Source organism: Myotis davidii, unplaced genomic scaffold, assembly GCF_000327345.1.
Source record: "Myotis davidii unplaced genomic scaffold, ASM32734v1 scaffold732, whole genome shotgun sequence".
Lineage (NCBI taxonomy): Eukaryota > Metazoa > Chordata > Mammalia > Chiroptera > Vespertilionidae > Myotis > Myotis davidii.
Window position 1 is genome coordinate 1,505,453 of NW_006284349.1, and position 24,114 is coordinate 1,529,566.

The 24,114-nt window shown below is 44.5% G+C and overlaps 1 protein-coding gene across 1 annotated transcript in view; it reads left to right on the plus strand.

The window, feature by feature from the left end:
- EFCAB11 (EF-hand calcium binding domain 11) overlaps window positions 1-24,114 on the plus strand; it is a 129,227-nt gene that overhangs the window by 10,690 nt on the left and 94,423 nt on the right. The window contains exons 4-5 of the mRNA XM_006754724.2: window positions 10,947-11,048; window positions 12,308-12,398. Coding sequence (XP_006754787.1) covers window positions 10,947-11,048; window positions 12,308-12,398 — 193 coding nt within the window. The remainder of the gene's footprint in view (window positions 1-10,946; window positions 11,049-12,307; window positions 12,399-24,114) is intronic.

Genomic DNA, 24,114 nt, shown 5'->3' on the forward strand with positions numbered 1-24,114 from the left:
TTCTCTCAATATTTTGATTTCGAAGAACTGAAAAGTTGGCCTTGGCTTTCTGGGAGCAATTTTTTCAGGTAATCAACTTTCCAGAGTTGTCTGGGTAGCTGTGATGTGGGGATTCTCCCGCCAGCAACAGCTTTTCTTACATCCAGACAGGGTTGGGCTGCATCTGCACATGCCACCTCCAGGATTCTCTGTGTAGTGCCCAGTTGCTGCCCAGCCTTCCTGGGTGAGGTCCAGACCCACATCCTGGACTGACCCTGAGTCGGCAGAGACCTGATGATGCACACACTTCACACATGACCTAAACCTGGGTGCCCAGATCCAGCTTCCCAGGAGCTTCTGGTCTCTCTATAAGTCGGTCGTTTCTGTGGAGGTCCCTTGTGAAAATCAAGAGTGGAAAGTTAAATTAAAGCTATTAGAAATGAGTAGAATGTGTCAAGGAAAGTCACTCTGGAAGAATCTGAGGGCAGCCAGAATGGGGAGCAAAAAGGTGCAAATACCATTTTTAATGCTTTTAACATCCAAGCAAGCTAGTGTCAGCAAAAGCTCTTTAAGTACCAGGAACTAGGGATTAAATTAGTTGGGGGAGAAAAATCAAGGCACTTGTTTAAGGAAACTGCAGATTGCTGCTGGGGTTGGATTCCGTATTCATTATTGCTGCCTCTTTTATAGTATTTTATTTCATTACAACCCTTGTTCTCTGAGTACAGAGGATAAAAAAAAGTTTGCAACTGGAAGAAACCTAAAGATCTGTCATTGTTAAAATGAGGAAACTGGGCTCCAGAGAGAAATAATAAAATATCTTAATCCCGACATTTGATGGTTCTTTATTTGTTTACAAATACTTTTACATGTGTTTATTATTATTATAGAGTAGAGGTCCAGTGCACAAATTCGTGCACCAGTGGGGTCCCTTGGCTTGGCCTGCTGGATCAGACTAAAACCAGCTCTCCAACATCCCCTGAGGGGTCCTGGATTGCGAGAGGGTGCAGGCCAGGCTGAGGGACCCCACTGGTGCACGATGGGGCCTGGGGAGGGACACATGAGGTTGGCCAGCCAGGGAGGGGCTGCGGGAGGGCTCCAGGGCAAGCCTGGCCTGTCTTGCTCAGTCCCAATTAGCTGGACCCCAGCAGCAAGCTAACCTACTGATTGGAGCATGTGCCCCCTGGTGGTCCATGCACGTCATAGTGACTGGTTGACCAGTTGACTGCCCCCTGGTGGTCCATGCACGTCATAGCGAGGGGTTGAGCGACCTTAGCATATCATTAGCATATTAATGGTTGTAAATATCAAAAAATTTCTATATGTGACATGGCACCATAGTTAACTTAGGGTTTTTCAAAATGCTGACACGCCAAGCTCAAAAGGTTCGCCATCACTGATATAGGATATTATACCTCCAATTGCTAATGCCTACCACTGTGATGGGCACTATTCATGGATTGTTAAATTTGGGGCAACTGTATGATATGGGAATTACCCTATTTTATAAGTTTAAACCCCCCTGAAGCTTAGAAAGGTTGAGTAATTTGCCCAGGGTGGCCCAGCTGGCTAGTAGCTCGCAGACCAGTGGTCTCACCTCCAAGCTTACCCTCTCAACCAGTCAGCCACCCATTCCCTTCCTTTTAATAGTGCCATGAGTCATTATTAGTCATCGTGGCAGAGTTGAGGCCAGTGTTCATTACCTTAGAAACTTAATGAGTTGAAGTCAGGAGTGGCCAGAATGCAAAAGGCAGTTTCTGTGTAGTTGGTAGATGTTGATGTCTGATTTGGTTCTGAGCTCCCCAATGCACAGAGCAAATAGGGAATCACAACCAAGTGTAGCGGTCCATACAATAGAAACTCTTCTCTAGAGAAACATTGTTTTCCATAATGTGGGAGATTTCTCCTGTGATGTCTCATAATGGACAGACTGATGAGTGGAGTCCACAAAATGGTTCGATAAATAAATTAGTGAATTTCGTATGTCAGTTTCTTAAAATTTCTTCAGTGTAGTAGGCCAGTGGTCTAATATCAGACATGACTGGGAAGTTCCATAAAGGACAAAGACCATGTATGATCTCAGATGACTTGACTTTATTGTGGGATACATTGTAATAAAGAGGTAATATGCAAATTGACCATCACTCCCAACACACAAATGGCCACCCCCATGTGGTCAAAGATGGCTGCCACAAGAGGGCAGTTGGGGGTGACCAGGCCTGCAGGGAAGGACAGTTAGGGCCTGTCAGGCTGGCAGGGGAGGAGTTAGGGCTCAAAGATGGCTGCCACAAGATGGTCAGCAGAGGAGAGCAGTTGTGGGCAATCAAGCCAGCGGGGGAGGGCAGTTGGAAGGGACCAGGCCTGCAAGGGAGGGCAGTTAGGGGTGACCGGGCCAGCAGAGGAAGGCAGTTGCGGGGGACCAGGCCTGCAGGGGAGGGCAGTTGAGGGTGAACATGCCAGCAGGGGAGGGCAGTTAGGGGCAATTGGGCCAGCAGGGGAGCAGTTACGCATTGATCAGGCTGGCAGGGGAGTGATTAGGGGGCAATCAGGCAGGCAGGCAGACAAGCAGTTGGGAGACAGCAGTCCTGGATTGTGAGAGGGATGCAGTCGGACATCCTTCAGGGGTCACAGATTGGAGAGGGTGCAGGCTGGGCTGAGGGACACCCCCCCTCCCCCATGCATGAATTTCGTGCACGGGGCCTCAAAATTTGTATGAATAGCAACAGCTGAGAACCACATGAACATGACCCCACAGAATCCTCCCACAGCTGTCTGTGTGTTATCCCAGATCCATATAAAGTATGCCTTAAGGGAAAAGGCAGAACAAAGTACACCAGAATTTTGTTTTATCTGGGTGATTAGATTGAGGTTTTTGTTTTTTCCCCCTTTCTGTTTACTTACATTATTACCCTTTTAGAGCAATGAACTTTTGCTTTCATGCTTAAAAAAGAAAAAAGCTTTCTAGGAACTTTTAACCTTTAACTTTGAATGATGGCAAAATCAAAGAGATTGATTTATCATAAAGGTGATTATGGACTGTTTGATTCGGTCATGCTATCCGCTGTCAGTTCGATTGGAAGGTAGTTTGTGGGTGCTGAGGTTAATGGGCAGTTGGCTTGTGTGCTTTTATTTATTACTACCCTGTCTGATTTGTTTTGAACCAGACAGTTGACTATTAAATATATTCTTGGTCTACATTTAAATTTCCATTTTCTAGTCTTTTAAGTTCTATGTGAACATCAAAGGCCATGCTATATCCAGTCTAACTGGGTTTTGTTTGTTTGACTTAAGATGTCAAGTGACTTCTTCGTTCTTTTCTATAATCAGGAAACTGTATATGCATTAAGGTTTCCTTTTCTTTTCTTTTTTTTAAAAAATATATTTTATTGATTTTTTACAGAGAGGAAGGGAGAGGGATAGAGAGTTAGAAACATCGATGAGAGAGAAACATTGATCAGCTGCTTCCTGCACACTCCCCACTGGGGATATGGCCACAACCAAGGTATATGCCCTTGACCGGAATCAAACCTGGGACCCTTGAGTCTGCAGGCTGACGCTCTATCCACTGAGCCAAACCGGTCAGGGCAAGGTTTCCTTTTCTTGAAACTATAATCCTAGGACCATTTTGTGGTATCACCAGATATTCATCCCTAAATTAGTTTATTTGTTCACCCATTTAGAGGATGTTAAGTTTCATTGTTGGGGTAGAAAAAAAATTTAGGAGACACAGACATTGACCTAAAGACATTTTAAAAAGATAAAATACAGGGTAGGGAGGATAAGAGAGGTATGGTCACTTTTTTCATAGCCAGGTGTCACATGAATACTGTAGACAAGAAGGCCTCTAAGGATATAGAGGAAGGCCACACTCCCTGCACAGGTGTGGCAGGAGCTGGATGTGGAAGGATGGGTGGGATTGGAAAGGTGGAGAAGCAAAGAAGAGAACATAGTAAGTGAATGAATGCAGTGCCCACACCAGCTGGGAGCTTTCCCACCAGCTCCTGGCGCTCTCTCTGTACCTGCCTGCACCAGAGTGGATGTGGAACTTGGCATGAATTTAGACGTATCCCACACACTCCACTCCTATAAAAGTCACGTCGACTTTGCGGAGGCATTTTGTTAATGGTACAGAGGAAGGGGCTTTGTCCCTCACTCTCCAAGCTGGCAATGGCAAAGGCCAAGGTAGCTTTGCTCCTCTGTGGGGGTTCTTTCTGCCAACCTCCCCTGTGGAGTTTCTCAGAAGGCCTCTTCCTCCATGGCATCCAACTTAGTGGCTGAAATTTCTTCTCCCAGATCCCTGTCCCTCATTTTACAATACCCAACTTCTCTGCCCCCTATCAGATCTGCATACCCAGAGCTATTGGCTGTCATCTATATATATAAAAGCCTAATATGCAAAGTGTCCCCTCGGGAGTTCGACTGACCAGGAGTTTGATCGCTCGCTATGACATGCGCTGACCACCAGGGGCGGCGTGGAGCAAAGGGAGGCCCTGGCCGGCAGCCAGCAGTTGCTAGGGACCCTACCAGTGTACGAATTTCGTGCACTGGGCCTCTAGTACTGTTAATAATGAGTCCTACCAGAAACAGTGGAATCCACCACCTTGGAATATTTTTACCTCCTGCACCAGAGAGGAGTAAGCTGCCCTGATGGAAGTTGAGAGTTGGGAAAGGGTTAAGGACCAGTTTTCCTAGAAGGAATCATGAAGCCGCAAATTCCAGAATAAGGTATCAGGACTTTGCACTGTCAACACCAAGGAACCTTTGAAGGCTTATGGACAGGAGATGCACATAATAAAGAAGGTAATGAGTCCTGTCCGCATTTGATTGAAATAAAGTTTTATTGGTTCAGGTTTCTCTAGTCTACTATAACCTGTTTTACTTTTTCTTGTCAATTTCCTCCCCAAGATATAGTAAAACTTGATTTCTTCCATTAAGGACGGTTCTTTTCTCTTTATTCCCTTACTCTTTCTTATACAAGAAGCTGAAATATTAGTTCTCTGAATTTTCTTGCCCATCTGTCTGTGACAATACGTCATGGATGCCAGTTTCACCTTCTGTCCTTACTATATTTTTATGTGCACACATTTTATCCTTTTTTTTTTCACCTTGTGGCCTCCAGAAGTCATAATCTGAATTTTATTTCTCAAACTAGAGAAGGCTTGCATTATACCTTTTAAAAGGTAAGCCTTTTAAACCCTCATTTTCAGGCATTTTCAATCCCTAGAAAAATTAATATGTGGCATAATGAACGCAAACCCTCCCTTTTCTACTAAATCTAGGGTCAGACTTAAAGTCTTAAGCAATTTGGCATTTTTATTGTTTTCTCCTTCACTCCCCAGGTTTATTGCAGTTTCTAATTTAAGCTCCTGTGATGGCGAAACCTAGACCAGTGCTTCATTTTCCACAGGGTTTCTCTGTGTGCATAGACCCTGAAGCTTACACCCATGAACCACAAAAAATATCTATACATAATGAAACTTTCAAGGAAAATACTTGTATATTTTTATTGGATTTTTTGAATATATCCACCTTGTAATGAAAGACGATTACCCTCCTAGGAAATTGCTTAGAAGCAAAAAAAAGAAAAAAAGAAAGAAAAGAAAGCATTTCCTAGTTTGTCTCTTTATATGACACTAGAGGCCTGGTGCATGAAATTTGTGCACCCAGTGGGGGGGTCACCCTCAGCCCAGCCTGCACCCTTTCGCAGTCTAGGAGCCCTCGGGGGATGATGTCTGACTGATGGCTTAGGCCTGCTAGGAGAGGCTCCTGCCACCGCTGCTGCACTCGCCAGCTGTGAGCCCGGCTCAGGGCTTCTAGCTGAACGCCGCTCCCCCTGTGGGAGCACACTGACCACCAGGGGGCAGCTCCTGTGTTGAGCATCTGCCCCCTGGTGGTCAGTGTGCATCATAGCAACCGGTCATTTCGCTGTTCAGTTGATTTGCATATTAGCCTTTTATTATATAGGATATCTATATCATATGCATTAAGTAGTTTGGAAAGCATGTATTCATTATAGAATATGAAAAGGGTCCATTTTGCCAAGAGTGGTTTAAATTATTTATTGATTTGAGAGAGAGAGAAACATTGATTTGTTGTTCCATTTATTTATGCATTCATTGGTTGTTTCTTGTAAGTGCCCTGACCAAACCCACAACCTTGGCATATCTGGATGATGCTCTAACCCTGTGGTCGGCAAACTGCGGCTGGCGAGCCACATGCGGCTCTTTGGCCTCTTCAGTGTGGCTCTTCCACAAAATACCATGTGCGGGTGTGCACGTACAGTGTGATCGAAACTTCATGGCCCATGTGCAGAAGTCGGTACTTTGTGGAAGAGCCACACTGAAGGGGCCTAAGAGCAGCATGTGGCTCGCGAGCCGTGGTTTGCCAAGCCACAGTTTGCTGACCACTGCTCTAACCAACTGAGCCACTCTGCCAGGGCCGCCAAGAGTGGTTTGTAAACTGGGAGGGAATGTTGCTAGTGGTGTGGAAAGTGCGGAGACTAGCAGAGTGTAGCAGGATTTGTAAAGATCATTGGTACCATGGTTTCTAAGGCATAATCCTCAGCCTTATGAAGCTGGGTCCTGTAGGGGTACTTCTGGGAGCACGGCTGGCCAGGGAATAGTGGGGAGACCACCTCACTCCAAACCAAAAAGCCTGTTTTCATCCCCTCTACACATTATATGTGTTAGGTTTCCTACAGCTTAAAAGAAAAAAAGTCTGCAAACTACTGATAGAACCCAACTGCCCAGGCAATTTCTGAACACCTTCTGTAGACAAATTAATAAACTCAGATAAACGCATTGTTCTGAGTGGTTCCTGACATTTTTGTGATCCTCATCCTATATAATAAAAGGCTAACATGCAAATCGACCAAACGGTGGAATGGCTGGTTGCTATGACACGCACTGACCACCAGGGGGCAGATGCTCAATTCAGGAGCTTCCCCCTGGTGGTCAGTGCACTCCCACAGGGAGAGTGCTGCTCCGCCAGAAGCTGTGGCAAGCGCAGCAGTGGTGGCGGGAGCCAAGGATGTCCAACTGACGGCTTAGGCCCGCTCCCCGCAGGGAACGGGCCTAAGCCATCAGTCGGACATCCCCGAGGTTCTCCCAGACTGCAAGAGGGCGCAGGCCGAGTAGAGGAACCCCCTCTGCCCTCCCCCTTGCATGAATCTCGTGCACTGGGCCTCTAGTGTAACTATAATAAAGTGTGTTTAGGTAACTGTGATTAGTGAAAAGTATGCATGGAAGACCCAATGTTGTGTTTGAAACATATTGTTTCCCTCCAGGAGTGGGCACAGGTAATGCACGTCTCATTGGAGATGAAATCCGATGGCAGTAGAATCATGGAAAGTGAAGTGAAGTGGTAATTTTAGGTTTGACTGTTGGAACAGCAGGTGGAGCTAGTGGGAAGACCTCTATTTCTAGGCCATTTAAAGAGCAGCAAGATGCACAAAACTTACCTTCATATGTTTGCATTTCAGAGCTGCAGGCAGGAATGGCAGACCTTTATGCACTGGCTTTGAAAGCGATCGCAGCACTACAGTGTGAGAGCCACGCTGAATGCAGTGTGAGAGCAAGCCCTTTAGAAAAGGGGCTTGCATTTCTATATGGGTTGCATGGAAGTTTAAAACAAGTTGCAGCAGTTCTCAACCTGTGGGTCGCGACCCTTTTGGGGGTCGAATGACCCTTTCACAGGGGTCGCCTAAGACCACCGGAAAACACATATGTAATTACATATTGTTTTTGTGATTAATCACTATGCTTTAATTATGTTCAATTTGTAACAATGAAATTGGGGTTCACCACATGAAGAACTGTGTTAAAGAGTCGCGGCATTAGGAAGGTTGAGAACCACTGAGTTAAGGGCATGTGGGGTATCTTCCTGTTATTTTATTTACTTATTCAAAAAATATTAATGAATGCCTGCCTATGTGCAAGGTATTGTGATAAGCACTGGTGGTAAAATTTTAGACACAAAACAGTGCTTTCCCTCAGCACATCTCAGGCAAACGTGTGGCCAAATAATTACCATAGGACGCAACAGAGTCTATGACTTTTTTCTTTTTTTAATTTTCCTCTTGTGATGAGAACTTTTTAAAAAATATATTTTTATTGATTTTAGAGAGGAAGGGAGAGGGAGAGATAGAAACATCATTGATTGGCTGTCTCCTGCATGCCCCCCACTGGGGATCGAACCTGGGACCCTTGAGTCCACAGGCCAACGCTCTACGCACTTAGCCAAACCAACCAGGGCATGACCATGTTCTTGCTGTTGAGAGAGACAGACACTGATGTGAGAGAGAACATCAGTGTGAAAGAGAAATACCAATTGGTTGCTTCCTGAACTTGCCCCTACTGGGGATTGAACCCTCAACCTGGGAAGGTGCCCTGACGAGGAATCGAACCTGCCACCTTAGGGTGTTTGGGATGATTCTCCAACCAACTGAGCCACCGGACGAGGGCTGGTTATGACTGTGTTATGACTGGAGGGCTGTTGGGTCACAGAAGAGGGACTCAGTTGAAAGAAATCAGGGTAGTCTTCAGAGAGGAGGCCAGGCCCTCGTTGTATCTGGAGGGAGATGTAAAAATTCACTAGGAGAAAAGTGGAACTTGCAGTCCGGGCAGTGTGTCCAGCATGCGCACAGGTATGGAGGTGTGTGTGAAAGAAACATCGGGAAATCTGCGAGGGAGGCTAGCAAGGTAGACGGAGGCCAGGCTGTGAAGGGACTCCTGAAACATGCTAAGGTCACTGAGTACATTATTCAAGAATTCCAACGAATCTAGACGCTATTTAATTGATTAGCTTTTTGGTGTTGGTGAAACTAGTTATGGATTTGGCCTTGCGGGAACATGGCATGATGACTTCAGTGTTAAATATGTTCTCTGCTCACAAGGGTGAATGGATGAGAATGAAGCTGCATCCAGACACACCCTAACTACTATGGGGGGAAATGCCACACGTGCTAATTCCATGCAATGCATAGGTGTGGAGCACACCCCAGGCACTCTGGTAGGTGCTGGGTGACAGGCCTTGTTGCTAGAGCATATCCAGCTGCCTCCTTGACTTTTGCTCTTCGTTGCCTCCAACGCACTGAACACTTAAGTCCAGATCACAAGTCTCATTGCAACCCCAAATCCTGCTCATTCCCAGGTCTGGCTCAGCTCTTTAAAGGACCCTTCTTGGCATCTCCCTCTTTCTCACCTGCCTCATCTAACCCTTCATCTGTCCTGAAACAGGTCCGGACACCTTCCTCTCCTCCACGCCCACTGCCAACAGCCTAGCAACCACGTCTCTTGCCAACAGGCTCCTAAACGGGTCTCCCTTTTTACCGTTCACTTTCTCCCAGTTCTTTTCGAGGTAACAGCCAGGAAGATCTTTAAAACATCTAAATCAGATCATGCCACTTCCCAATTCAAACCTTTTATTTTTTATTGACTTCCTATTGTAACTTAAATGAAAACCACACGACTTCCTGTGGTCCACAAAGGCCTGCCCACCTCACCAACCCCATCCTGCCTTGCTCTCTCACTCACTGCATCCCAACCACAATAGACTTTTCCCATTTTCCCACTTTTCTCCCCCCCCAACCCCCCACCCCCGGCCTTGGCACCTGTATTTCCGCTGCCTGGAATGCTCTTCTTCCCATCCTTTAGCCACTTGGTATTTTATCATTTAGGCTTAAATATTACCTGCTCTGAGAGGTCTCTCCTTCACCAGAGCCCCTCTGTAGGAGGGCTCCTGTGACTCTCTGACAACCCCCCTTTCCCCCTCATTGCATGTGCCACGGCTTATAATTGTGTGCACGTTTGCAACCAAACCTGTGCGGTCACTGTGCTCCCCACTAGCCCAGGCACTCCCTTGGGACTGGAATCCTGGGTGTTCTCTTTTCCCCTCTCTTTCCAGGGCTTGACACAATGCCTGGCACACGGTGACTCCTAGAGATTTGCGGAAGAATCGTTTCAACACATAAAGATAGATGGGCGTTTTCAGTTCCTAAATCTCTAGCTACAAACAAGAAAAGCGTGGAAAATTAAGAAAACGGTTTTCTGCGTTTCCCCCCACCATTGGAACTATTTTAAGAAGGGTATGCAGCTCTGTGTGACCTCACCGAAAGGAAAAGGGTGCAGGTTTTTGGAAATCAGCACATGGTTTTTGTGTGATTCGGGGCTATTTTTAAGGCAGTGATATTTTATTTAAAAGTGGAAATCCCGAGGTTTAAAAATGAACTGCTCTTTTTCGATATTCAGGGCTCAGGACACCAAGATGTTTTAACTTCTTGGCTCCGCTCTTTAAACCTATTACAAAGATCACATTAGAATTCATTTTAATAGACTTTGTGAGCACAGTACCCAATCTCATATGATCCTGCTGGGCTCTTCTATTATGAGAGTCGCGGGAAGCAGAGCCAGAGGCTGCAGAGCAGTCCCGGGGAGGACCCAAGGCTGGGGACCGTGCCAGCTCCATTGTTTATGGAATATTCTCTCCACTTTTATCTGTGGGGTGCCATTGGTATTGACTTTTGAGAAACTACTTCTTTGCCCCGATCTCGCAGTTGGAAAAAAAAACCTGCGGTAATGACATCTGGCTAGGAAAAAAGGCATCAAAGCCGCAGAAGGAAAGAAAAATTATGAGACCTTGTTTGATATATAGTTTGGGTCCGTCTGTTAGATCTGTTCAAGGGACGTGTGTTACATTTTTGCGAGGTCGCCATTCCTTTATCCCCCAGGAAATGCCCAGGGAAGTAAAACTGTCTATTGGTTTTGCTATTGACTGCTGGTGTTGGGCCTCTTAGCATTTAGCGAAGTGTCTTTTTGACTTTATAGAACTTCAGGGATAAATACTGTTCACCAAAATCAAGATGAAATTTGTGATAATGTATTACCTTTTACTTATGTTTGTTTTTGTTTTTTTCATTAAAGAGTAAGGCAGTCATTTTTGAAAAAAAAAATTTCTCCCCCAACTTTTAGGTCTAACACTCGAGGAGTTTTTAAACATTATAAGGAAGAAGAAGGAAGCTCAGATATATCGGAATGAAATAAGACACATCTTCACAGCTTTTGACAGGCACTGTAAGTCTCTTCAAAGTGTTTTGAAATTAAAAATTGCTATTAAAGAACTGTGAATGGGCACATATACTCAGTACATGAAATTAATATACTTGGAAGTTTATTTTTTTACTGTCCTCATTAGCTGTTACCTTATATGTTGGTGTGGATTTTTTTTCTCCTCCGTGATTTTAATTTCTTGACATTTACCATGGATAAAACAAAGTTAACAGTTATATAATTGTACTTAGCGGTTAGAATCCGGGCAACAAAAGGGCTGGCCATGTGGGGTTATAAGTCACGAGCCACCTACGCATGGTATCTCCTTTGGCTCCTGCTGTGACCCACATTTTACTGGAGGAATTGTTTTCCCACACCGGATGTGGCCAAGAAGTGACTTCAGATCTCCTACACCCCACACATCTCACACAGGGTGAAAATACTCATAGAGTCCAGGTTCTGTATCTTGGCTACTGTTATGGCTTCCCCCTCAATATGATTATATTATACTAGAGGCCCGGTGCCCAAAATTTGTGTGTGTGTGGGGGGGGGCCCCCTCAGCTCAGCCTGAACCCTCTCCAAACCGGGACCCCTTGGGGAATGTCCGACAGCCAGTTATCTCTGTCACAATCCAGGACTGCTGGCTCCTAACTGTTCACCTGCTTGTCTGCCTGATGGCCCTAACTGGCCTAACTGCTCCCCTGCCAGCCTGATTGATGCCTAAATGCTTCCCTGCTGGCCTGATCGCCCCCAACTGCCCTCCCCTGCCAGCCTGGTCACCCCCAACTGCCCTCTCCTGCAGGCCTGGTCGCCCCCAACTCCCCTCCCCTGCTGGCTATCTTGTGGTGGCCATCTTGTGATGACATCGTGCGAGGGTGTTGGTGCGATGCCACCTAGGCTTTTATTATATAGGATTCTAATATCAAGCAAGAAAACAAATGAATTTTGAAGAATAAATTGTTTTGTCAATTTAAAAAGACTTGAATCTGAACTTATTGCAGTGTATGTCTCTACAGTCCTCTCCCAGGGACTCAGAGAGTCCGAGGATGATAGGGCTGGAAGTGGCCTTCCGGATCACCCCAGACTGCACTGAGGGAGAGTACGACTGGATTCATAAATCCTTCCAATGAGACAATCTCAGATTACCTAACATGTAAAACCGGCCATACCTTACTGTTCTTTTCCTAATGACATATTAAAGCGTCGTGCAAGTTTTATGGCTGAAATAATAGTTCATAGGGTTAATAGAGGTAAGTGAATGTTTACATTTTGTTTTCAAATAGATCGCGGATATTTAACTTTGGAAGATTTCCAAAAAGCGTTCAAGCAGGTGGCTCCCAAGTTACCAGAAAGGATAGCGCTTGAGGTTTTCAGGTAAGGCCCCAAATCCTCACATGCACCCACCCCTAGATGTACCATTTCCTTTTTCAAGTTTTCAGTTTTATGGAGAACACCTTTTTATGCTGACTTCTTCATGAATGAACATTTTCATCTCACAGTATATGATCATGACCCTGGAGAGAAATTGTTTATAGTTAGCTCTTCATGCACCGATCCCCTCGATGGTGGGTGCGTGCCTACTTGGGAGGGCGTAAGGCCGTTTGGTAGGGGTGGGAAAGGGACAGGAAGAGAGTGGAACTGGTTTGTGTATTTATGTGTCGACCAGAAACAACGAAGCTTTAGTGTGTAACAAGGATGCTGGTGTTCTCCCATGGTCAGTATTTCATCAGACACAGGCTACGCATATTCTCCAGAGAGATGAGTTGATATTGCTTAAAGGAGCCCCCCTGACTCCTGCTCGTTGCAGTGCATGCATTCGTGATAAAGCAGATTTGAAGAGTATATTGTGTTATCTTTATGAACTAATTTGGACACAGTGGGCAAGTGGCTTGAAAGCAGTTTCTGTTAGAAAATAGCAGAGCTGCCTCTTCTGTGACTGCCAGCATGAACTCGTCATCACCTGTGGCCAGGTATATTAGCCAGGACTCGGAACAGCAGCAGGAGCCAGAGAACCAGCACAGCACAGCTCAGGAAAGATGGCAGTGTACTGCTTTCTTACAAACACAGGCAGTCAGGGCCGATTCGATGGCAACATAGCCATGAAGGACCCAGCTGCCTCCTTTCTTGTTCCGGCTGCCTCCACACCTGGCTTTGCCCTCCTGCTTCAGGGTTGCTTAAATTTCAGCCATCAAACTTGAACTCCAACCAGGTAGGAGGAAAGGGAAGAGAAGATAGGCCCCTCCTTTTAAGTCTATTGTCCCCATGTCCAAAACTCAGTTCCAAGGCCATGTGCAAAATGTCATCTTTGCTCTGGGCGGTCATGTGCCCTCTGAGTTTCTGATACTGAAGGAGAGAATGGCTGTCGGGGGACATCTGGCAGGTGTTCCCATTTGGGATAAAAATAATTTAATGAAATCTGACCAGCCGTCAGCCCTGCCCATTAGAAATGATGAAGTAGGTTATTTGAAATAAGGATTTGCACTCACGGTTATTGATAGTGACATATATGAAATTCTTTTGCTGTGTCATTCACAAGCAAGTTGTTGAGCAAACTATTGAAGGAGAGCAGCTAAAGGCACATGCAGACCGTGCCATAGAACAGTTTTGCTTAGTTGATTCTGGAACAGCGGGTTCTTTAAAATATAATAGAATCTTTGTACACACTTTGTGATGAATGTCAATGTATTTCTGCCACACAAGTGTTGTTTTAACAAAAGAACAAAGAATTGTTACTTTATTTTCCTTTTACTAAAAGACAGGTGTCCACATCTGCTGACCTTTCTGTGTTAAGTGGTTTCAGGAGGAGCTACCTCATAGAAAATTTTTTAACAATACACTTAAATATAGCTTTTCAAGGTATAAGCAATGTTTTAACAGGGAATGAGTGAGTACCCGCTTCTCCAAAGAAACCTGCGCTACCTGGGCAGCATTTTTGGAAATGGGTATTTGGAAATGTGATTTAAAAAAAAGAAAAGATGGCCCAGCTGGCATGGCTCAGTGGTTGATCATTGTTGACCCATGAACCAAGAGGTCACCAGTTCAATTCTTGGGCATGTCTGGGTTGTAGGCTCGATCCCCAGTAGGGGGCGTGCAGGAGGCAGCCGATCAATGACTCATCATTGATGTTTCTATTTTTCTCCCTTCCTCTCTGAAATCAGTGAAAATATGTATTAAAAAAAGATGCATGTCATCTATTAAAGCCCTCCACATCTGCATGTTTAATAAGTTGAAACTGGAATGTCCTAATCTGGTGGGAAAAAAATCTTACAAAGTTTTATTGGTTTTAGGACACAGTTTTAAAAAATATAAACATTTGATAGCTTTCATAAGCTTTCAAGAGTGACTAATATCGGGGAAGATGGACATTTACTTGCTGAATGTCAGTGAGCAGTAACAGCAAAATAATAATAATAATAAAAACTTTAAACCTTTCCTTATCAGAGGTTGGACTTGAAAACCGAGGGCTCAGTGCCATGGTGCCCTTTTCCATCATATCTGCATATCTTCGTGACATGGCTCTGACAGCCATTCAACCAAGTATTAAAACAAATTGCTCAACCACAAAGGATTAAACTGAGATGTTCAAAAATAATAGCGGATATTAAATCATGTTCTTGATAAATATCATGAATCGTTTTTGGTGGCAATAGAAAGTTGTTTGCCATTAAATAAAATATTTGCATCTTTAATTCTTTAGAATTTCTATATTATGTTTTATAATGTGCACCTAAAAATAAATGTATTGCCTGGCTGGCGTGGCTCAGTGGTTAAGCATCAACCTATGAACCAGGAGGTCCTGGTTCAATTCCTGGTCAGGGCACATGCCCAGGTTGCGGGCTTGATCCCCAGTGTGGGACATGCAGGAGGCAGCTGATCAATGATTCTCATCATTGATGTTTCTCTCTCTCTCTCTCTCTCTCCCCCTCCCTCCCTCTCTGAAATCAATGAAACAGAAATAAATAAATGTATTCATAGGTCCATACATCTTATCTTTCCTAGGATTATGTGATCAACACAGTTTGGGGACCACTGCCATATACAACCTAGTAAGGCATTTTTAGTTCATTGAACGTGCCCTGTTTAAACTCTCCTTTGTATTGTTTTTTATTTTTTTAAATATATATTTTATTGGTTTTTTACAGAGAGGAAGGGAGAGTGATAGAGAGTTAGAAACATCGTTGAGAGAGAAACATAGATCAGCTGCCTCCTGCACACCCCCTTCTGGGGATGTGCCTGCAACCAAGGTACATGCCTTTGACCGGAATCGAACCTGGGACCCTTGAGTCCGCAGGCTGACGCTCTATCCACTGAGCCAGACCGGTTAGGGCTACATTATTTTTTTTTTATAGCACTACAATCCCTAAGCCAGAATAAATGATGCATAATAAGTATTAAAGGAAGTTGTGAAAACAAAAAAGGAAAAATATGTCCTGTACATTGAAGTAGCCCAAAGAAACAGATGCCTAACTTGCACACATACCTCAATTTTGGTGGTGCAAACAGGTTTCAAGGATAAGGAAAAGAAAACCAGTGATGCCAAATCCCGTAATGTTTCTGAGGTTAGACACTTGCTCTTTGAGAAGCTCGAGTGGCATTTGACTGAATTGACGAGCACAAATGGGGTTCATTGCCCAAGTCCATGGTTACCCAGAAGCAAGCTGGTGCCTGAGGATCACTAACGGAAAGCAGCTAGGGAGGGAGCCTTCTTGAAGCAGAGTCGCCTGTGCCGTAACAACTGGAGGAGTTTTCATAATCTTCCATTCACGGGCTGCCAGATTCTCACCAGAGAAACTTCTGAAGATCAAGAGCCGTCTCTTTCAGAAGTACTAGCCCATGTTGCACTCCCCTAAACCAACAAAGCACAACAGTAAAACCAACCACACAACCAAAGCGAACAACTCAAAAAGACAGACTCGGGGCATAAGGCATCAAAGAAGCATTTCACTTCATAAGTTGATAGAAACCCCGGTGCGCCATTGATTAAATCGGGGGGCGTTCCCGGGACCAAATGAGAGACTTTGATCAGGTTTGTGAGTTGCTGCCTGACTGCTTTGGCTATGTCTACCTTAGTGATTTTTATCATAAATGAAAGCATTGTCTTTTTAAGTATATATGGTCAGGGTCTGTGACAGTCACGTTCTGTTCTGCCGTCATAACCTCTTTTGGTTTAATGTTACTTCTGTAGTTAAATGGATTCAGAGCTCACCTCCAGGCCTTGTGACATCGCTTCCGTGTAGCTGAAGTTGATCATAAGAGCTACCTTCCCTGGTGCCTTTCACGTTCAAAAATGTTTATCTGGGCCGTTGTCCTTGGGTAAAGGTGTATAATGGATTGAGCATTAACACTTTCACGTCATGTTCTGCCTCTTTAAGAACACTGGTTATATATGTTGGAAGTCCTTTTAAATTTTTTGTTAACTTCCGTTTCATCTGCTTGTTTTGCTCACGCCTCTTAGTGTATTTTCCACAGTGTCTCTTCTCCCGCGTGCTACATCTAATATGGCGTTTCCCCACCAGTTACAGTGTATTTTTCTCTGACATTTCTGTCTTGAGCTACATCTGCGGATGTTTCATTTCTTGTTTGTTATTTTGCCGTATCTTGTTATTTTATATTTCCCCTAAGGTTTTCTGTATCTACTTTCAACTCTTGTTTTATGGAGGTGCTTGCTTTATTGGGAGAAGCAGTGATTTTTGAGATTTTATTTTTAATGGGCGATTGCTTGGGAGCGACTGTTATAGCTTTTTACATTTAATTAAGGATATCAAGTTTTCTACCGAAGGAAGGGTTTTGAGGAACAAGTTACTTTCTTAAACCAAGAGATGATATCTTGTGTAGAAAACAAACACAAAAGTTGGTACTAGCTTGTTATTTCTAAGATATAAAATGTTTAACATTTGGATTTCAAAATTTGAGATTCCTTTCAGTGTTTAAAACATAATTTTCACGATAAAACACAAATCACGATAACCAGGATTTGTGAGGAAGGAAAAGAACGGAGTGTGTTTGAGTAACTGAAACAACTTTTCTTCTACTCGCCTCCAATGGCAGAAGTTCAAGCAGTATGCGAGCGGACAATACTATTTATACAATAGAATAAATGTGAGATAATAGGCTGCTTCTAGCACAGAAAGGTTGAAACAAACAAAAATACCTTTCCTTTTTTAAAAATATATTTTTATTGATTTCAGAGAGGAAGGGTGAGGAAAAGAGAGAGAAAGGAACATCAATGATTGGCTGCCTTCTGCACGCCCCCTACTGGGGATCGAGCCCACACCTGGGCATGTGCCCTTGACTAGAATTGAACCCGGGACCCTTCAGTCTGCACGCTGATGTTCTACCCACTGAGCCAAACCAGCCAGGGCCCTTTCCTTTTTAATATGAATAGAACTTGCTGAAAACTTTCCAGTGCTATCTTTTTTAAAAAAGATTCAAAATCTTTAAAGACGAATGGGTTAAGTTAAATGTATTTAACTTGGCCAGCATCTGGTCACCTTTCTAAACTCCTCCTTAATTCATCCTGAATCCCTGTGTTGTCCTTGGCCTGGTGCTGGTTCCTGTGGATGTGCGATGTGTATTTGAACTTTGTTCTGTTTCCCTTGCTGGCAGTGCTCTGTCTACTTCCTGTCTGTCCAAGGCAGACCTGTCTTTTCAAGGTCCTGCTCAGTAGAACCCCTTTGTCCTTTACATTGAACATTCTTCTCTCCTTTCTCTAAATTTTTATTGTACTTACTAGAGGCCCGGTGCACCGTGCACCGGTGAGGTCCCTCAGCCTGGCCTGCGGGATCAGGCCGAAACCAGGTCTCCAACATCCCCCGAGGGGTCTCGGATTGTGAGAGGGTGGCAGGCCAGGCTGAGGGACCTCACTGGTGCACAATCAGGGCTGGGAGGGACTGTGGGAGGGCTCCAGGGCGTGTCCAGCCCGTTTTGCCCAGTCCCCATCAGGACTGATTGGGGCTGGCCGGCCGGGGAGGGACCGTGGGAGGTTGACCGGCTGGGGAGGGACTGCTGGAGGGCTCCAGGGCGTGTTTGGCCCATCACGCCCAGTCCCCATTAGCTGGACCCCAGCTGCAAGCCAACCTACTGGTCAGAGCGTCTGCCCCCTAGTGGTCAGTGCGCATCATAGCGACTGGTTGAAGGGTTGAACAGTTGGACACTTAGCATATTAGGCTTTTATTATATGGGATGGTTGTGTATTTTTTTCAATCCCTTACTTGGTAAACAAAAATACTGTGTTGAGGATTATCTCTGTAAACTGCTACAAGTTCCTTGAAGTTATGAGCTTATCTACAGCGTTCACTGTTCCAGCGTATTGCTTTATGCATTGTAGTTACTTAATAAGTAAGTGGTGTTAGTCCATTGTCACTCTACATACCCAGTGACGGTAAAATTCTCACTTACAGTTTCCTCTATAATTAATTTACTTCTTATCAACGAAGAAAGAGAACATTAAAATGCAGGCAGGAGCCTTATAACCACATGTGGCTTTGCTTCCCATTTTTCTCTTTCTACGTGGGATTTTTATGCATCCATCTCTGATGGCCCCTTTTGCTTTATTTGGGGAACATTTTCTGCTCTTGATTTAAGCCTCTGCTGTCATCAGGAAGCTGGCTTAATGTTCTCTCTTGACTTTGCCCGCCAGCAGTGCCCTGTTATACATCTGGGAGGATGTTTCCTCCAGCCTTCTCCATCGCATGTAAGCACTAAGATTTGCACCTTCCCACCCCCTGTCAGTTGGCAAAGAGCTCTGGGAATCTTCTGCTTCCCAGCCATGAAATGAAACCTGGGTGTGCGGAGAGCCCCTTCCCTGGCCCGACGGGCCATGTTCTGAGTGCACAGGCGGGTTGTCAGATGTTAATGGGACGCGGAAATACTGAGGCACCAAAGTGCTCTCCAGGCTCGACAGGGGGCGTTTAAGTTATAGCTGATATTTCTGGGGTAAGAATTCCATTCTTCATGCTACATGAGAAAGGCAGAAAACATAGAACATATACTCCTTTTGGGGATATTAAAATTGGTTGACAGTAAGAGCATCATGACTTGTAGACTAATGCCTTTTCAGTGTCAGTGTTAATGGGGGTGGGGCTTAGGCAGTTTTATTTACTTAGTTATTTTGATCCTCACCTGAAGATATTTTTTCCATTGGGTTTTTAGAGAGGCTGGAAAGGAGGGGGAGAGAGGGAGGGGTGGGGGAGAGAGAAACATCGATGTGTCACCGATTGGTTACCTCCCGCATGTGCTGTGGGGCTGGATGCAAGGCTGGGATTTAACCTGCAACCCAGGCATGTGCCCTTGACCAGGAATCCAAGCCGAAACCCTTAGGTTCACAGGCCAATACCCTAACCACTGAGCAACCTAGCCAGGGTGGTTTAAGCACTTTTAAAAGGGAGTAATGGATAGTCCCTTGGCAGAAAGTTCATATATGCTTTATATCGCAGCCATTATAAAAGGAAGGATTGTCGTGAGCTTGGATAAGAGGAACCAACAGACTCTTCTGCTGCATGGAAGGGAGTCTTCCTGAGCCCAGGGCCCTATAGGAAAGTGATTTCAGGTAGCATTTATTTTTGCAAATCATTTGCATCTCTTTTTGAGTGTCATTCCTCACTGCGTTCTTTAAGTTCCTAGGACTCCTTTCTGCCGGCAACCAACATGTTAAACGGCATTTTCTCGGACAATCTCTAACAAGAGAATTTCCCGGTTATTATTTTATGCATCAGAATGATTCTCTTATCAATGTAGCCATGGGACCTCAACAAAATCGCAGTTATTATAGCGAGGGCCTACTTTGGTGAACACGACTTTTGATCTGTAAGTACCTACATGCTTCTGTGTATAGAAAAGTATAAAGAAACGACCAGAAACCCTATCTCGTTCTTTGTAACCACATATCGCCGGCACCAGCTCTACCTGGTGCGTGAGTGTAATGGCCAAAGAAGGAGCCTTCTTGAGTTTTCAATTTTTATTTCATGAATTTGTGTATTTTCTTTGCAATGGTAATGCTTTAGTTTTCATTTCAACTGTTTTGTTTTAAAATTTTATTGTCAGAGATCCCCTTTTCTATTTACCCTCTCGCACGCTATCACCGAGGATGTGTGCAGCTTTTTGAGATGACCTCACGTAACATATTGAATAAAGCTGCACTTTAAAAATCCAGCTACAGAAACAATCACAGTCTAATCATTTCAAGAAAATGTTTGTCTTTCAGAGGCTTCATAATCCATATTGCTCTTTGGACAAAAATGATATCCTTGTGTTTGAGGATAATCCTTTTACCAGCATAAACTTTAGAACTGGTGATGCAGGATTTAAGCTCAGAAACTGGACCAGAAAACGTATAGAGAACAATAATGACTTCATTACATAGATTTGCAAATAGAACGTGTCATTTTCATTTCTTCAGTTAAGCTAATGTTATCCAGGATATGTTATTTCATCTCTTTCATATTTGGGATGTCCAGGTATTGTATTCCTCTCTTACGTTCAATCCATTCAGATGTCCGTTCTACTCATCCTTCAAGGCCCAGATGTTAAGATATTTTGCTCGAAAGCTGGCCCTACCCACCACTTTCCAACCCTCTAAAAGGAAATCAACTCCAGCTTCGGCTTTAAACTCCCAATCTGTCATAAATAGCTTTCTTGTTTATGCTTATACATAAACAAGATACGTAGTTATTGGCGCTTATACATAGTTATTGGCGCACCCATTTTATTCCCAGTACTAGAATGTGGGCCTAACGTAAGCCGGCACGCAAGGGTATGCATCATCATGCTCCCCCCAGCGCAGTTTTGTGCGTGTTGAATAGTGACTCCATTTTATGTAAATGAGTGGCTTATGTAGTGAACACGCCTTTTGTTACCTATTTTTGTTTTACTCTCCAAATGCCACACTGATGCCGTGTTAAGGTCACCAGGTGCAGCGAGCCCCAGGGCCTGGGTATCATGAGACTCGAGTTCTAGTCCCAGCTCAGCCACTTCCCTGACTTCCCACAAGTCTCGAGCCTCTCTGGCCTGCACTCTCCTCATCTAGGAAATGAGGGTGTCGTCTCTCTTACAGGGTCTGGCAGGCTCCTTCCAGCCATGAAACTCACTGGTGGGGTGATCTACCCTGCAGAGTGGCTGGCAGTCTTCTTTATTCTCTCTGTTCCACAGATTTTACTCAGAATCCACCCAGCATGAATACAGATGTGCTCTGTCAGCGTGGCAAAGCGCGCTCTCCAGAGGACACTGCTGGTCTGACAGCCCCCCAGCTCGGGGTGTAGTGTCTGAGATGTCGCTGTAACAGGTGTTACGGCCGGTGTATCCCATCTCTCGGCTGCATATGTGGTTGAATGCGCTGTTCTCGCTGTAATAGCACCCGGGCTGTTTTTCCCTTAATCCACCTGTCACACAAGAAACGGCTGCCGTGGTGTCTGTCTCATGACCTAACGTTGCGGACCCTTTCAGTCACCCTTGAAGTTATTAATAGCCGCACATCATGAATGTATGCATGCCATTTTCCTTTCTACAAGAAGGAACCCATTTCTTAACATTTTTCTTTTGTAGTTGATAGGTAACTTCCAGGGGAAAATTTTGATGAAATTGTGTGTTGTGTGTATAAAATAAGAAAAACGTGCACCTAATAGGAGAAATTTCCATTTTATAGAAGGCATTTAAATTAACATTGTTTTTGATGTCAAGAAAAAAAAAATAGGGTCAGAATGAAGAGTTACACTTCACAGTTTTGGTTATTCTCTGAACATGTAGCCTAAAATCAGAACCAAAGATTTCCAGGCTGTGTTTGTCTGTGACAGGCTGACCTGTGGCTTTGCTACCTCGTGTCTAGCCATCTTGTCTCCCTGCCTCCTCTGCAGCCACTCTCCTCCGCTCAGCTACCTTGAATAGATACGTTCTTGTCATTCAAAGCAGCTCCAGAGACCAGCAGCAGCCCAGCAGGGAGCTTGTCGGCAATGCCTAATCTCAGGCCTCACTCCAAACTACTGAGTCAGATATGTTTACTTTAATGCGATCCCTGGGCAGTCCATCTGCACATTAAAGTTTGAAAATCACTGGTTACACTTCTAGTTAAATTTTGGATAGCGAGAGTCACTTAGCATTACTGTTTCTGTGTTTTCTAAAATGTTTATATTGATTTTAGAGAGAGAGAAAGGGAGGGGGGGAAGAGACAGAAACATCGATGAGAGAGAAACAGAAACATTGATGTGAGAGAAACATGAACATCCATCCGTTTTCTCCTGCACATCCCCCACTGGGGATCGAGCCCGTAACTAGGGCATGGGCCCTGACTGGGAATCGAACCAGTGACCTTGTGGTGCCTGGACGACACAGCCACTGAGCCACAGTGGCCAGGCTTTAGCATTACTTTTTGATGATACTCCTTAACTTCAATAGCTCTTCACTGCCTACCTGATAACGTCTAGATTCCTCAGGCTGACTTACAAGGACCCTGCACACAGACCTGGCACGCCTTTTTAGCAAGTCTCCTAGCATTTCCAGCATCAAAAGTTCTACTCCCTCCTTCTGATATACTTGCTCTGTACTGATCCTGTCTCATTTCTCTTGTAGCATTTTTGCTCATGCCAGGTTCACTTCCCTCTCTTCGCTTGCTCTGACTTCCCATCCACGTACCTAAATGGTATCCCTGCCGTAGAGCTTCGTCTTCCCTGGTCACTCCAGCCCACATCAGCTCTCTTCTTCCTTAGCACTCCAGCAGCGCTGGCCACATCGATGCATCTAACAACAGTCGCCACGGTGACACTGGCAGCTGAGTATTTAGTACAGTGATGGCGAACCTATGACACGCGAACTCATTTTTTTGGTTGATTTTTCTTTGTTAAATGGCATTTAAATATATAAAATAAATATCAAAAATATAAGTCTTTGTTTTACTATGGTTGCAAATATCAAAAAATTTCTATATGTGACATGGCACCAGAGTTAAGTTAGGGTTTTTCAAAATGCTGACATGCCGAGCTCAAAAGGTTCGCCATCACTGATTTAGTATGTACCGGACACTGCGCTGAATGAATCCTTTTCATGGGTTAGGGTCTGTCCCCATTTTACAGATGAGGAATAAGCCCAGAGAGGTCAAAGGACTAGTCCAAGGTCACCAGCTGGTGAGTAGTGGAATCAAGTTTCATACTCAGGCAGGCTTGTGCTCTTAATTCCCTTCTAACTTCTTTGTGTGTGCGTGTATTTTGTTTGTTTGTTGTTAATCTACACCCAAGGATATATTTCCCATCAATTTTTTAATTTATTATTATTATTTTTTGTTAGAGTTTGTGGGAGGGAGGCAAGAGAGAGGGAGAGAGAAACATCAGTGTGAGAGAGACACATCAATTGGTTGCTTCCTGCATGCACCCTTACTGGTGCCAGGAATTGAACCTGCAACCCAGGTAGATGCCCTGACTGGGAATTGAACCTGTGACCCTTCATTGGGTGGGCCCCTTCTCACTTCCTTTAACAGTATAGACGTCAGGAGAGCGGGAACCATGCCTTTTTATCCCCATGCTTGGCATGTCTCTCTGCCCAGAGATGCTCCTGATACGCCAGTTGCGTAATTATATAGCTTTCCCTTGTTCATGTGAATTGGTTTGGTTTGCTTGTTATACTTGAGGTTTCAGTTGGTTATCTGCGATATAAACCAAAGGAACTGTTTACAAAAAAATGTGCAAAAGGAAGCTGATGCAACATTTTTATCACATGAAACTAGCAGGCATCCCAGTTGGGGTTGCTTTGATGGGAAGCCATGTGTTACAAGCGTTGCCTTGGAAGTCGATCACAGTTGCAAAGTATTTTGCCAAATACACTGGAAAAACAAAACATATTTAAAATCAATAAGTAGGTTTTTATCATTTTCACTGGGGTGGGGGTGCTAACCTGAATCCACAGTTGTCTCTTTATAAGGCAGGGTTATGCTTTGATTCAGCTGGAACACCCTTTGCATCAGCTGCCGAGTTCAGCGTGGTGTTTTATCATTCCCGGCTGCTCGCAATACCTGCCTGTCTCCCCTCCTTGGTTGCAACCTGCTGCTGGAGAAAATCAGGGCGAAATAGTAATTAAATGCACTGCAGACTGCGTGTGGTGCCTACTGGTT